The sequence below is a fragment of the Megascapheus bottae genome, chromosome 11 (assembly GCF_031878675.1).
Source record: "Megascapheus bottae isolate mThoBot1 chromosome 11, mThoBot2.hap1, whole genome shotgun sequence".
Taxonomy (NCBI): Eukaryota; Metazoa; Chordata; class Mammalia; order Rodentia; family Geomyidae; genus Megascapheus; species Megascapheus bottae.
In genome coordinates, this window is record NC_143519.1 from 62,659,400 (window position 1) to 62,673,034 (window position 13,635).

Below are 13,635 nucleotides of genomic sequence, written 5' to 3' on the forward strand. Positions count from 1 at the left end.
GCCTCATTTTTTTTGGGTGATATTAAATATTCCCATTATTCAGATTGTGTGTGTTCAGTCTGAACACAGGCACATACATACAGTATGTAAGGGAGAAAGGACACTCTCATGTTTAACCAGTGTTTAAGTATGAACTCAGTGGGGGAAGCCACCTACAACGGAGATCTCAGCATCAGCTCCAAGACTATGAAATAAATACCTGAGGAAACAATAGAGTAGCAGGTAACAGCATATTCATAAAGTCCAAGATCTTGCCACATGGAGACTTTCTTTTATGCATTTTTCTTTTGCAGTGCTAGATATGCTGTTGAAACAGTTGGGTTTACATCTGTGAATAGAAAGTAGAAGCTATAATCAAGAAAGAACATGAATGTGAAAGGGACATTATTAGGGATCTGGAAGAATGCTTAACAAAGGGTAATTGAGGGGGTGTCGGTCATCAGAGTACATAATTATACATGTAGAGAAGTATCAGAATGAATCTCATTACTTTGCAAACTAATAGAAAGAAAAACAGAAATATAAAGACTAGCCTCTAGAACCTTGAAATGAAGGGATAAGAGGACAGGAGAGCTCAATGGCTATGGTTTTTTCTAGCCCTGTTGCCTGATTAGGAAAGATAATGACAATAACATTAGATTTATTTGAAATACTAAAGTTTGAACTAAGAGTCTTCACTTACTGGCAACCTCTACCACTTGAGCCCAATAATAGCACTCCTTGATGGAAAAAGTAGTACTTACTGAATGTCTTTCATATATGTTATATCTACAACATCCTACAAAATTACCGTAGTATCCCTACTTTATAGATGAGGAAAAGTGTACAGTAGACTCTTAGTATGTGTGAAGTCTGTCATTCTAAGGAAATGCTCAGGATGCAGAGTTCAGTAGTGTACTGGAGATGCTTGATTATCTGTCCATTAAAATTGCCCAAACACATACCATTATGAAATGCTGTCTTCATTAGACTTAATCTATCACTTTTACCTTGTTTGGGGACAGTCTGCTTTTTTGGTTTTTTGTCAATTGTGGGACCTGAACTCTGGGTCTGAAGGCTAGTTCTCTAACTTTGAACCACAGTGCCACTTCCAGTTTTCTGGTGATTAATGGAGATAAGAATCTCAAGGATCTTCATGCCGAGCTGACTTTAAACCACCATTCTCAGATCTCAGCCTCCTGAGTAGCTAGGATTACAGGCATGAGCCACCAATGCCTGGCCACATTTTTTCACAAAATACTCAGCAATGACACAAGGAAGTACAAAATTGATAGCAGTTTATAAAACAAGTTCTTTTGTCATTTGATTATTTAAAAAGGAAGCCGGGAGTGTGGCCTAGTGGTAGAGTGCTTGGCTAGCTTGCATGAAGCCCTGGATTCAATTCCTCAATACACAGAAAAGGCCAGAAGTGGCACTGTGACTCAAGTGGTAGAGCGATAGCCTTAAGAAGGCCCAAGGAGGGCCGGGAGTTTGGCCTAGTGGTTAAAGTGCTTGCCTAGCATGCACAAAGACCCTGGTTCAATTCCTTGGTACCACATACATACAAAAAAGCTGGAAGTGGTGCTGAGGCTCAAGTGGTAGAGGTCTAACCTTGAGAAAAATCCAAGGACAGTGCTCAGGCCCTGAGCCGAAGCCCAGGACTAGCAAAAAAAAGAAGGCCCAAGGACAGTGCCTAGGCCCTGGGTTCGTGCCCCAGGACTATCAAAAAAAAAGGAAATTAATTTAAGTCTAAGGACAAAAATATTAACTATTTGCCCATGTAGAACCTGAAATATCAGTATCATATGTCTTACTCTTGATATTTCAGGGACAAGAAACAACTCTATAACAATTACTATTTTGCAGGGAGTTCATAAGGGTAGCTTATATGAAAGGCTTATGATCCTCGAAGGTGAGATTCTTTTAGGTTGATGAAGCTATTAGTAATTCCTTGGGAGTCACTAGGTATAGGGAGCTAGTCTTACATCTCTTGGATAGTAAACTGGACTTAAGAGAGCCCCTGGTAATACAGCTATCAAAGTTCAGCGTTTTGTTACATGTGTGTGAGAAGTGGTAATGACATGAGGCCAAACCACAAAGCTGAAAGTACAGAAAATACTGATGTGCAGTAGAGAGCATGTTATTGCCATTTCCACAAGGGCATAACTAAGACTTTTACAAGAACACCATATTTTCTGTAGATGCAGACTCTACTCCTGATATTATTACATATGGTTTCATTTTTCAAACATGTTTTTGTACTTAATAGGGGCATATGCTGCATTTATAGACCAATTTCTGATTACTTGCTTATTCTTAAATATCTGAAAAATTATTAAATCATCCATGAATTACAATGCATCACTGATTTTTCTTAAGTTTGAAGTTATAAAATTCAATCTTATAAACCTTAGGTATTTTTGTGGGAGCCAGGAGTATAGCCTAGTAGTAGAGTGCTTGCCTAATATGCACAAAGCCCTGGATTTGATTCCTTAGTACCACATATACAGAAAAAGCCAGAAGCAATACTATGTGGTTCAAGTGGTAGATAGAGCGCTAGCCTTGAGAGAGCTCAAGGATAGTGCCCAGATCCTGAATTGAAGACCCAGGACTGGCAAAAAAAAAAAAAAAGATATTTTGTGCTCATCATAGAAATGGGACTTAATATAGCATGTGACATGATATAGTTTTTTTAAAGAAAACCAGCATTTGAGTCAGGTACCTGTGGCTCATGTCTATAATCCTAGCTACTCTGGAGGCTGAGATTCGAGGATTATGGTTCATTCAAAGCCAACCCAGGCAGGAAACATCTTGAGATTCTTATCTCCAATTAGCCACCAAAAAAGCCAGAAGTGGGGATATGACTCTAGTAGTAAAACACTAAGCTCAGACAAAAAAGTTCAGGGTAGTGCACCTGCCCTGGGTCAAGCCCTAAGGCTGGCACCAAAAATTTAAAAAAAAAAAACAAAGCAAAAAATAGCATATAGAAAAAATTACATTTAAATAAATTTCACTACCATGGTCTTTATATTACTATGCCTAAATATGTAGCATCTTCCATTTGAAATGACCTTAAAAGAAGCAAATAGTTCTTTGCAGACCAGAAAACATATTTAAAGAATAGGTGTAAGGGTTGCTCAGTGGAAGAGCACTTGTCTAGCAGGGCAAGGCTCTGAGTTTGGTCCTCATCTCTGGAAAAAAAAGAATAGGGAGAGGGGGCTTTAGCATATCTCAGTGTTGACAATTGATTTGAGGTATTGCTTTCCCCTCTATACATACCAAAAAAGTGATGCTGTTTACTGTAAAATCATCTTGGATTTCAACAACAAATGTAAATGTAACAATAAAACAATATAAAATCTTGTGAAAGGGCCAGGAGTTTGGCCTAGTGGTAGAGGGCTTGCCTAGCATTCACGAAGACCTGGGTTCCTTTCCTCGGTACCACATACATAGAAAAAAGCTGGAAGTGGTGCTAAGGCTCAAGTGGTAGATTTGTAGCCTTGAAAAAGTCCAAGGACAGTGCTCAGGCCCTGCGCTCAAGCCCAGGACTGGCCAAAAAAAAAAATCTTGTGAAAATATCCCAAAGTACAAATTAAATTGCTTTACTTCTGTGTCTCATAGACCTTTATGTTTTATTAACAGCCATATCTAAAAGCTGTATTACTTAGTGTATTGCTTGTGCCTTTATCCCAAGAACTTGTAACACAGCAGCTATCTACATGACTTGTACTTTGTTAGGTAATAAAAACAATACCGACAGTGATCAAAGCCAGTAATAGTTAATCCATTTCATTTCTACCTTGATAGATGGTACACTGCTTATGTGGGAGAAGTGCCAAGGTTTTAATGCAGCTTCTCTAAACAATAGATTAATGACAAGTCTGTTTACTAATATAAATTGCTCCTTAGGTGGTCCTTTTATTTCACATTGTTTTCATACTGGTAGAAAGGATTACTACAGTAATGCTGTAATTTTATCATACTAAATATCTTGCTAAAATTAATACTAAGTAAATATAAAAGTAGAACATATTCTTATTTTATGATAATATTCTTATTAAACTATCATTTCCCTGAAAGCAAAAGGAAGTTAATTGATTCTGCTTATTTTGTTTTCAGCCTGAAATTGGAAGTACCCATCAGTGTAAATTTAGCCATTCAGAATTTGTAACTGGTAAATGGGAACACTTGTGTGCCTCTAACCCTGTTTCTCTAACATGACACCCCTATTTCTACCTAAATCCCCTTGCCCCAATCCTATAGTAGCTTTTAGTCATTCCAATCTCAATCCAAATACTATCTCTTCGGAGAGAACTACCTTTCTTACAGTGACCTATCTCCAGCAATGTGTCTCTGTCCTCTTATCCTGCTCTATTTTATTATAGGGTAGAACTTGACATGCTCTGAAATGACCATCTTTGTTTACTTGCTTGTTGTCTCTAGCCCACCAGAATATAAGCACTGTGCCTGTGCCTACTGTTCTGTATCCGCAGCACAACAGCGCTGTTCTATCACAATGAGCATTTAGTACCTTGTTATTATGAGCTAGTATCATGTGCAGCCATTGTACAAAAGATCTTAAGATGCCAGAAAGACCACTTAGCTTAGGTCTCTAGACAATATGTTTAGTTTTATGCTTTTTCAAATGGAGACATTATGTAAAACTTAATATTCAGTAATAGAACCTGCTGGAATCTTTCCCTTGAGTCCAACTATATTGTATTAGGTAAAACCTGACATGACAAGATGTATCTGGCACAAAACTTACTTTGACAGACTTTAGGATAATCCCTTGCTATTCTAAATTTCACACCATGTTTAAATAAGCCTCCTAAGAAATTCTTACTTTAAGCAGTCACAGTGGCTCATGCTGTAATCCTAGCTACTCACGAGGCTGAGATATGAGAATCATGGTTCAAAGCCAGACCAAGCAACACAAAGCCTGAGACTCTTATTACCAGTTAATCACTAGAAAACAGGAAGTGGGGCTATGGCTCAAGTGGGGCGGTAACAGTGCTCAGGCTGGAGTTCAAGCCCCATGACCGCCCCCCTTCAAATCTTACTTTAGTGAATCCTATTTGATTTTTTTTTGTTTTATTTGGTTTGAGCTTTTTTTTATAATACAGCTATGTAAAGACTACGATAACTACATAGAATCCCATAATTAAAGAATATTAAGCTTTGAACCACAATTTTATAATTAATATTTTATTGCTATCTGATCTATTTTTGAAGGTTTATTTATTTAAATGTTTAATTTATATGATAAAAATAGAGGACCAAAGTCACCAATATTAGGAATCAAAGGAGATGTACCTTAAACACAAACAAAATGAGATTTGATCTGTATAGCCTTTTGTCAAGAAAAACTGAATTTATTTTCTAAAACCTTCCCACAAAGAAATGAGTTCAAGTGCAGTTTCATTGGTGAAATCACTGGCGCAGTTAAGAAAGAAGTACTGCCAGTTTCCACACTTTCAGAAAATACAAAAGAAAGAATACTTCCTTGTCCTGTTGAAATCATCATTGCCCTGGTAGCTACACTTTAACAAAGACCTACCCACAAAAAAGTAAATTATGTTTTCCTCATGAACAAAAGAAAAAATAAATTAAAAACTACTTCACTGGATAGAACAAATTTAGTCCTGTATACATTATAACCAAATATGAGTACCTAAGGAATATTTACTGATCTTAATGGTTGGGAAATCACTTCACTGCAGTCCAGTCAACAGGATAAAGGAGAAACCAATAAGATCATGTTAATACACAGACAAGCATTTAACAAAGTAAACCATAAAACTCAGCAAAATAAGAATGGGCCTTCCTCAATCTAATAAAGAGCATTTATAAATAAAGAGATCTGGGAGTCCAGTTCAAGTATATTACATACTGAGCAAGACCCAGAGTTCAGTACCAGCACTAAGAAAAGAAAAAGCAAGCTACTATCATACTCTGGGGTAAAATCCTGAATCACTTCCATTTACGATTAGGAACAAGGCAAAGATGTCTTGTTCTTACCTCTTCTGTTCATTATTTTCTTGGAGATTCAAGTGGTAACAAAAAGAAATAGAGGTTAAAATTTTAAAAGCTGAAGAAGGATAGGACTTATTTAAGCTGACATCATTTGATATAGGACATCTTTAGGAACCAATAGCAAAAGCAAAGATGACTAAAACAATATGAATTTAAAAAGAAATAAAGATAGAAGATGAAGTGTATTTTTATATACTAATGACAAACAAGATGAAATCAAAATCAGTTCTGTTTGGGACAGTATCAAATAACAAAATGATTAGAAATAAATTTAACAAAAACTTTACACTAAAATCTTTAAATGGTGCTGGTAGATTAGAAGGCCTGAATAAATTAAGATATTAAGATATGCACCATGTTAAGGGATTTGATAGTCTTAAATATCAGTACATGCCAAATTTGTCTTAATATTCAACTTTCCTAAGCAAAATAGCAACCCTTTTGTGTATGTGTCTACCAGTCCTAGCCTTGATCTCAGAGCTTAGACACTGTCCCTGAATTTCTTCGTTCAAAGCTAGTACTCTACCACTTTAGCCATAGCTATACTTGCGGCTTTTTTGGAGGTTAGTTGGAATCTCACAGACTTCCCTGTACCAACTAGCTTTTAACTGTGATCTTTAAGAGGTCTCAGTCTCCTGGGTATTTAGAATTAAAGGTGTGAGCCACAAGCCTAACCAGAACAGCCTTTAAAAGGGAGAGGGGAGAGCCACCCAGAGCCTGGCCTAGTGGTAGAGTGCTTACCTAGCATGCACTAAGACCTAAGTTCACTTCCTTAATACCACATGCATAGAAAAAGCCAGACGTGGCCTGGGAGTTTAGCCTAGTGGTAGAGTGCTTGCCTAGCATGCGTAAAGACCTGGGTTCGATTCCTCAGTACCACATACATAGAAAAAAAAAAGCTGGAAGTGGAGCTGAGGCTCAGTGGTAGAGCTCTAGCCTTGAGAAAGTCCAAGGACAGTGCTAAGGCCCTGAGTTCAAGCCCAGGACTGGCAAGCAAAAAAAAAAAAAGCCAGACGTGGTTCTGTGGCTCCAGTGGTAGAATGCTAGCCTTGAAAACAGCCATGGATAGTGCTCAGGCTCTGAGTTCAAGCCCCAGGACAGGCAAAAAAAAGGGGGGGATGGAGAAGAAAAGAAACTGATAGTTGTACACTTGTGGTTCATAATTGTAATTCTACCTACTCAGAAAGCTGAGGTTGAAAATTGAAATTGAAAGACAGTCAAGGCAGAAAAGTCCATGAGATTAACAAAGATACTAGACTGGGTATGTGGTTCAAGTGGTAGAGCACCAACTATGAGCAAAAAAAACACAAGCAAGTACACAAAGCCTTGTTGAGTTCAAGTTCCAGTGCCAGCACAAAAAAAATATATTAGTTAAAAAAATACTTAATAAATGAATTTTTTTTTTGCCAGTACTGGGCTTAAGCTCAGTGCTAGAGGACTGTCCTTGGATTTTTCTTAAGGCTAGAACTCTACCACTTGAGCCTAAGCACCACTTCTGGCTTTTTCTAAGTATGTGGTACCAAGGAATCGAACCCGGGTCTTTGTGCATGCTAGCAAGCACTCTACCACTAGGCCAAACTCCAGGCCAATAAATGAATTTTTTTTTGTAAAAGGAAAGATCCAGACACTGGTGGCTCATGCCTATAATCCTAGCTACTCAGAAGGCTAAGATCAGATCGTGGTTCAAAGCCAGCCTGGGCAGGAAAGTCTGAGAGTCTGAGAGACTCATCTCCAGTTAACCATCAAAAAAGCCAGCAGTACAGCTGTGATTCAAGTGATTGAGCACTAGCCATGAACAAAAAGAAGCTCAGGGAAAGTGTGAACGTGTTCCATATGAACCAGTAAGGAAACGCAAGTTAATGCTACATTCCCAACAGAAAAGGTAAAACTAAGAAGACTAGGCCGGGAGTTTGGCCTAGTGGTTGAGTGCTTGCCTGGCATGCATGAAGACCCCAGTTTGATTCCTCAGTACAACATACATAGCAAAAACCTGGAAGTGGTGGTGTGGCTCAAGTAGTAGAGCCTTGAGGAAGAAGTCCAAGGACAGTGCTCAGGCCCTGAGTTCAAGCCCCACAACTGGCAAAAAGGAAAAAAAAAAAAAACTGGGCCGGGCACTGGTGGCTCACACCAGTAATTCTAGCTACTCAGGAGGCTGAGATCTGAGGTTCAAAGTTCAAAGCCAGCCTGAGCACGAAAATCCATGAGACACTTATTTCCAATTAACCACCAGAAAATCAGAAGTGGCATTATGGCTCAAGTAGTAGAGTGGTAGCCTTGAGCTAAAGAGCTCAAAGACAGTGCCCAGGGCTTGAGTTGAAGCTCCATGACCACAAAAAAAAAAAAAAAGAAAAAGAAAAAGACTAGTCATATCAAATATTGGTGAGGATAGGAAAGAAACAAGAAACAGTTTGCTTTAGAAAAAAAGTTTGCTAGTTTTTATAAAGTTCTTACCTGGTAGGTATTTTGGGCCAAGAGAAAGTTAAACTTACATCCCCAAAATTGAGAAGTAAAAGACTAGCTATGGTAGTTTGGTTTACAGTAAAGGAAACATGGAGATAATCATCTATCAACAGGTTAATGAAGAAATAATTGTGAATAATAATGAAGAAATAATATCATAGTGTTATTCTACTCAGCAGTAAATCAGAACAAGCTACTTACTGCAAGCCGTATAGATGAATCTTGGGACCACATGCTGAATTAAAGAGGGCAGACACCAAAGCAGCCATACTATACAAATTCACTTCATTTTGCATAGTAGGTTAAAAAGAGAAAGTGAGAACTGCCTCATGGACTGGCAGGCAGCAGGCAGGAACAAGGTCGACTGCAGAGACATACAAAGGAAGCTATCAAATTGGATGGATGTTGGGGGGAGGAGGGGAGAAATCGACTATCAAGGAGTGGGTACTAGTGGGAAGGCATTGGGCTAACAAGGATGAAGAAGGTTGAGTATCATGGAAATAGATTGTTTACAAGTATGAAAATAGAACAGTGAAAACTGTTAAAATTGTTTTGGGGAAGAAGAAAAAGGGGATCAGGTGGCTAGCCAATGAGCTAAAGCATCAGAGGCCCAGACTTGAACAAAAGAGAGGGGGGGGGAAGAAGAAGAAGAAAATGAGGACAGTAGAATAATAAAGAGGATGAGATTGATTGGAATACAGTATACACATGTGGAACTAAAATTAAAATGTAGTGTGGCCCATCGGGTCACATGGTTCATGCCATCTCAGAGGGCTGAGATCTGAGGATTACAATTGAAAGGCAACCAGGACAGCAAAGTCTGTGCAACTCTTATCTACAATTAAACACCAAAAAGCTGAAAGTGGAGCTGTGGCTCAAGTGGTAGCCAGCCTTCAATGAGAAAAGCAAAGGATAGTACCTAAACTCTGTGCACATGAATGGTATGGCTAAGAGTGATTCATTTTAGTATATAATATTTTCTGTAACTTACAGTTATTACTAGAGGTAATTACTGAGAGAAAAAATAGGTATAAGCAGAGGAACCAAGAATGATGGTGTGCTGATTATCACTGAAGCTGAGTAATGATTATATCATGGCTTTTTATTGAATTCTGTTCATATGGTTTACATTTGAAATTCTGTATAATAAAACTAAAGGGGGCAATGGGAAATTTGAGAAATATTTGAGTTTTCAACCTGGGTTTAAGCTATTTCTTTTTTTTTAAGCTATTTCTTTTATAACTTAAAACTTAAAAGAGGAAGCAAAAATAAAACTTTTAAATGTTTGCCCCTAAACTAAGTAGGAACAGTCAATGAAAACAAGGATAATGAGAAGTAAAGATAAACCACTTGTTAAAACAAACATAGTAGACATAGCTAAGTTTGAGATTGAAGCAGACACCAGTATCTCAAGCCTATAATCCTTGCCACTTGGGAGAGAGATGTTAGGAGCATTTTGAGGCCAGGAGAGTAGAAAAGTCTGCGAGCTCAGTGGTTTGTACCTGTCCTCTTAAATTGGGAGGTTCATACTGGGGAAATCTGGATACCAGGCCAGCCCAGGAGAAAAGTACATGAAACTCCCATCTCTGTGGCTCGATACTGGATACATTAACCAATGGCTGTGATCCTAGCAATGATAGGAAACCTAAAATAAGCAGACATACCTGTCAGAGAAGAGAGACACCATCTTAAAAATAACCAGCAAATGACAAGACTGGAAGTATGGCTCTAGTCACAGCAAGTCAGAAGACCTGAGTTCAAACCCTAGTGCAATTAAAAAAAAAAAATTGAGAGTAATCATTTCGGATTCAATTGCAACAGTTTGTGAACTAGTAACAAATTATCTAGGAAAAACTCAGTTGCTTTATTTTATCCATAACTTGGAATTTTTGTCTGTATCTGATTTTTTTAAAACCTTTTTCTTAATCTGCTTTCCTTATGAAGATTTTACAAAGGACTCTGAGAGGTAGGTAGGTTTTTTGATGTACTTAATTTCAAAGGACTGTTGACAATTTTTTTTTTGGGGGGGGGGGTTATGGGGCTTGAACTCAGCCTTGGCGCTGTCACTGAGCTCTTCAGCTCAAGGCTACTGCCCTACCCCTGGGCCTGGGCACTGTCTCTGAACTCTTCAGCTCAAGGATGCTGCCCTACCCTTGAGCCAAGCCCACTTCCCTTTTCTAGAGGTTAATTAGAGATAAGAGTCTCAGGTCCTTTTGTGTCTGGGCTGGCTTTGAACCTTGATCCTCTCATCTCAGTCTCCTGAGTAGTTAGGATTACAGGTGTGAACTACCACGCCTGGCTTTGTTCACAATTTTATAATTAATAGAAGTTAATTTTTGTTTTGATGCCGTATAAATACATAAAAGGAAACAAGGTATGTGTAGTATAAGTAAACCATATTTTTGAAAATGTGGCCACAAACCATCAGTGGTAAAAAAAAATTGTGAATGAAAATTCTTTTGAAAGAAAGACAGTGTGAACATGAAAATTTTTATATAGACTGCTATCCTTATGACATTAATATGTGAGCTTTCTTAAAAGAAAATTACACTAAAATAGCGTTAATGCTTTTATTTGTTGTATTGTTTGATTTTTACATGGTCTAAGAGACAGAGGATAACAATTTATGATATAGAAAGTTATTTCAGTTTTAGTCGGCACCCAGTGGCTCATGCCTGTAATCCTAGCTGCTCAGGAGGCTGAAATCTGAGGATTGCTGTTCAAAGCCAGCCTAGGCATGAAAGTCCATGAGACTCTTATCTCTACTTAACCACCAAAACACCAGAAGTAGCACTGTGGCTCAAGTGTTAAAGCACTAGCTGAAGAGCTCAGAGACAGCGCTCACACCCAGAGTTCAAGTCCCGTGATGGATGGGGAGAAAAAAGCATTTCAGTTTTAAAAAAGGAAGTATTTTAAGTTCATACTATATTTTGAAAATTCCAGTAAACAGGCATATAAACTCATGGTTGCAATCTTTTTAGCTTCAGAAGATTATTAGCAAACAAGATGACTTCAAGACAGTGAAAACTAATGAAACAGAATGCCAGGTATGTACATATAATCTAAATATTTCCAAATAGGTGATGTTTATAATAATTGCTCTATTTTATTTGTTCAAATAAGTGTCCTCAAGTAATTGGTAAGATTTGCCAATCGCGATATTTTAAATAAATGTGTTACGTTCACATTGTCCTAACTCTAAAAGGCTCACATGAATATAGAGAGCAGAATTATAGAGCAGGATTTTCCCGGGTCAGTCATTCCCCCAGGTCTCCTCCTTGAGCAGGGAATGTTATCCAGTTCTTGTACACATACACACACACACACACACACACACACACACACACACACACACACACACACGTGTGGGAGGGGCACATGAGCTAATGAGCTTTTACATTTTTATAAGCAATAGTATTCTATACTTTGCACCTCACATTTCTTTTTTTACTTAACATATCTGAATATCTCATTCTAATGGTTCCAGAGTACTTTCTTGAATGGATATAGCATCTATATAATCATACTCCTCCTTTTATTGTGTGTTGAGCCTGGGACTTGAACTCGGGGTGTGGACACTGTACTTGAGTTATTTTGCTCAAGCTTAACACTCTACCACTTGAACCACCACTCTACTTCCAGCTTTTTGGTAGTTAATTGAAGATAAGAGTTTAATAGACTTCTCTGCCTAGGTTAGCTTTGAACTGTGATCATCAGATCTCAGCTCCTGAATAGCTAGGGTTCTAGACATGAACCACCAGCACCCAGCCAAGTGTCTACTCCCGGTGGAGTATCACAGTTCAAAGCCTGCCCCAATAGAAAACTCCTTGAGATGCTTATATAAAGTTAACCACCAAAAAGCTAGAAGTAGAAGTATGGCTCAAGTGGGAGAGCACTAACCTTGCACAAAAAAATCAAAGAGGGACCGGGAGTTTGGCCTAGTGGTAGAGTGCTTGCCTAGCATTCACGAAGACCTGGGTTCCATTCCTCGGTACCATGTACATAGAAAAAAGCCAGAGGTGGTGCTGAGACTCAAGTGATAGAGCTCTAGCCTTGAGAAAGTCCAAGGACAGTGCTCAGGCCCTGAGCTCAAGCCCAGGCCTGCCCCCCCACACCCCGCAAAAAAAGAAAAAAGAAAAAAAACCAACTCAAAGATAACACCAGACCCTGAGTTCAAGCCCCAAGAATGGCAAAAAAAAAAAAAAAAAAAAAAAGTTTATAAACAACCATGAGAGTCCCTGGTTTTTAAGCCAGGCCAGAGACCTGCAAGGATTGTAAGGATGGAATGCCTTTTCCCTGAACTCTCAGAATACTGCGAGTCTCCTAAAACAGTGAATCAGTCCTGGCTTGAAGGACCTCAGATTCCTATTCCTAGGTGTAGGCAAATTCCACACCCAACTTTCTAGGAATTTAGGGATAGATGAAAATCTATGTGCTACTTGCACCTGCTTCTTAAGATTAAAAAAAAGTTGTTTATCACTTGAGTATATCACTGGATTGATGCTTGTGACTTCAAGGTTACTGTGACTTCACTCTTTCTGCACATACGCCCATGTAGCCATCTCAATAAATACCTTGTAAAATGGTCTCAGGACACTTGAAGCTGAAGGAACACTTCAGGCCGCTTGTGCCCCAAACCTCAATAACACAGTCTGGTATCCATCATTGTCTTTTCCTCCGTCAGCATGGGTTGCAACTGCAACCTAAATATCCACCAATAGGAAATGAATACATTACATATGGTAGCATCCTTGGCTAGCTCACTTCCACCTGTGAGATGTGCCTGCTACCAAAGGGCATTAGACAGACCTAGGCCTTGTCACTGTCCCATGACTGTCACAGACATGGAGGAAGTAGTGCATGCTAATCAAAAAAGAAACTAAAACTGGGAGAAAATGAGGAAAGAGGTGCACTGTTCAAAAAGAAAGGTACTGGGCCAGGAGTTTGACCTAATGGTAGTGTGCTTGTCTAGCATGCACAAAGACCTGGGTTCAATTCCTTGGTACCACATACATAGAAAAAAGCCAGAAATGGTGTTGTGGCTCAAGTGGTAGAGCTCTACCCTTGAGAAAGCCCAGCGACAGTGCCCAGGCCCTGAGTTCAAGGCCCAGGACCAGCAAAAAAAAAAAATGTACTTATTACCTGTCTTATGTAACTGCA

The 13,635-nt window shown here is 38.7% G+C and overlaps 1 protein-coding gene across 1 annotated transcript in view; it reads left to right on the plus strand.

The window, feature by feature from the left end:
- The window catches only part of Micu2 (mitochondrial calcium uptake 2), an 87,460-nt gene that overhangs the window by 57,871 nt on the left and 15,954 nt on the right, over positions 1-13,635 (plus strand). The window contains exon 7 of the mRNA XM_090342405.1: positions 11,457-11,522. Within this exon, the coding sequence (XP_090198531.1) occupies positions 11,457-11,522 (66 nt within the window). The remainder of the gene's footprint in view (positions 1-11,456; positions 11,523-13,635) is intronic.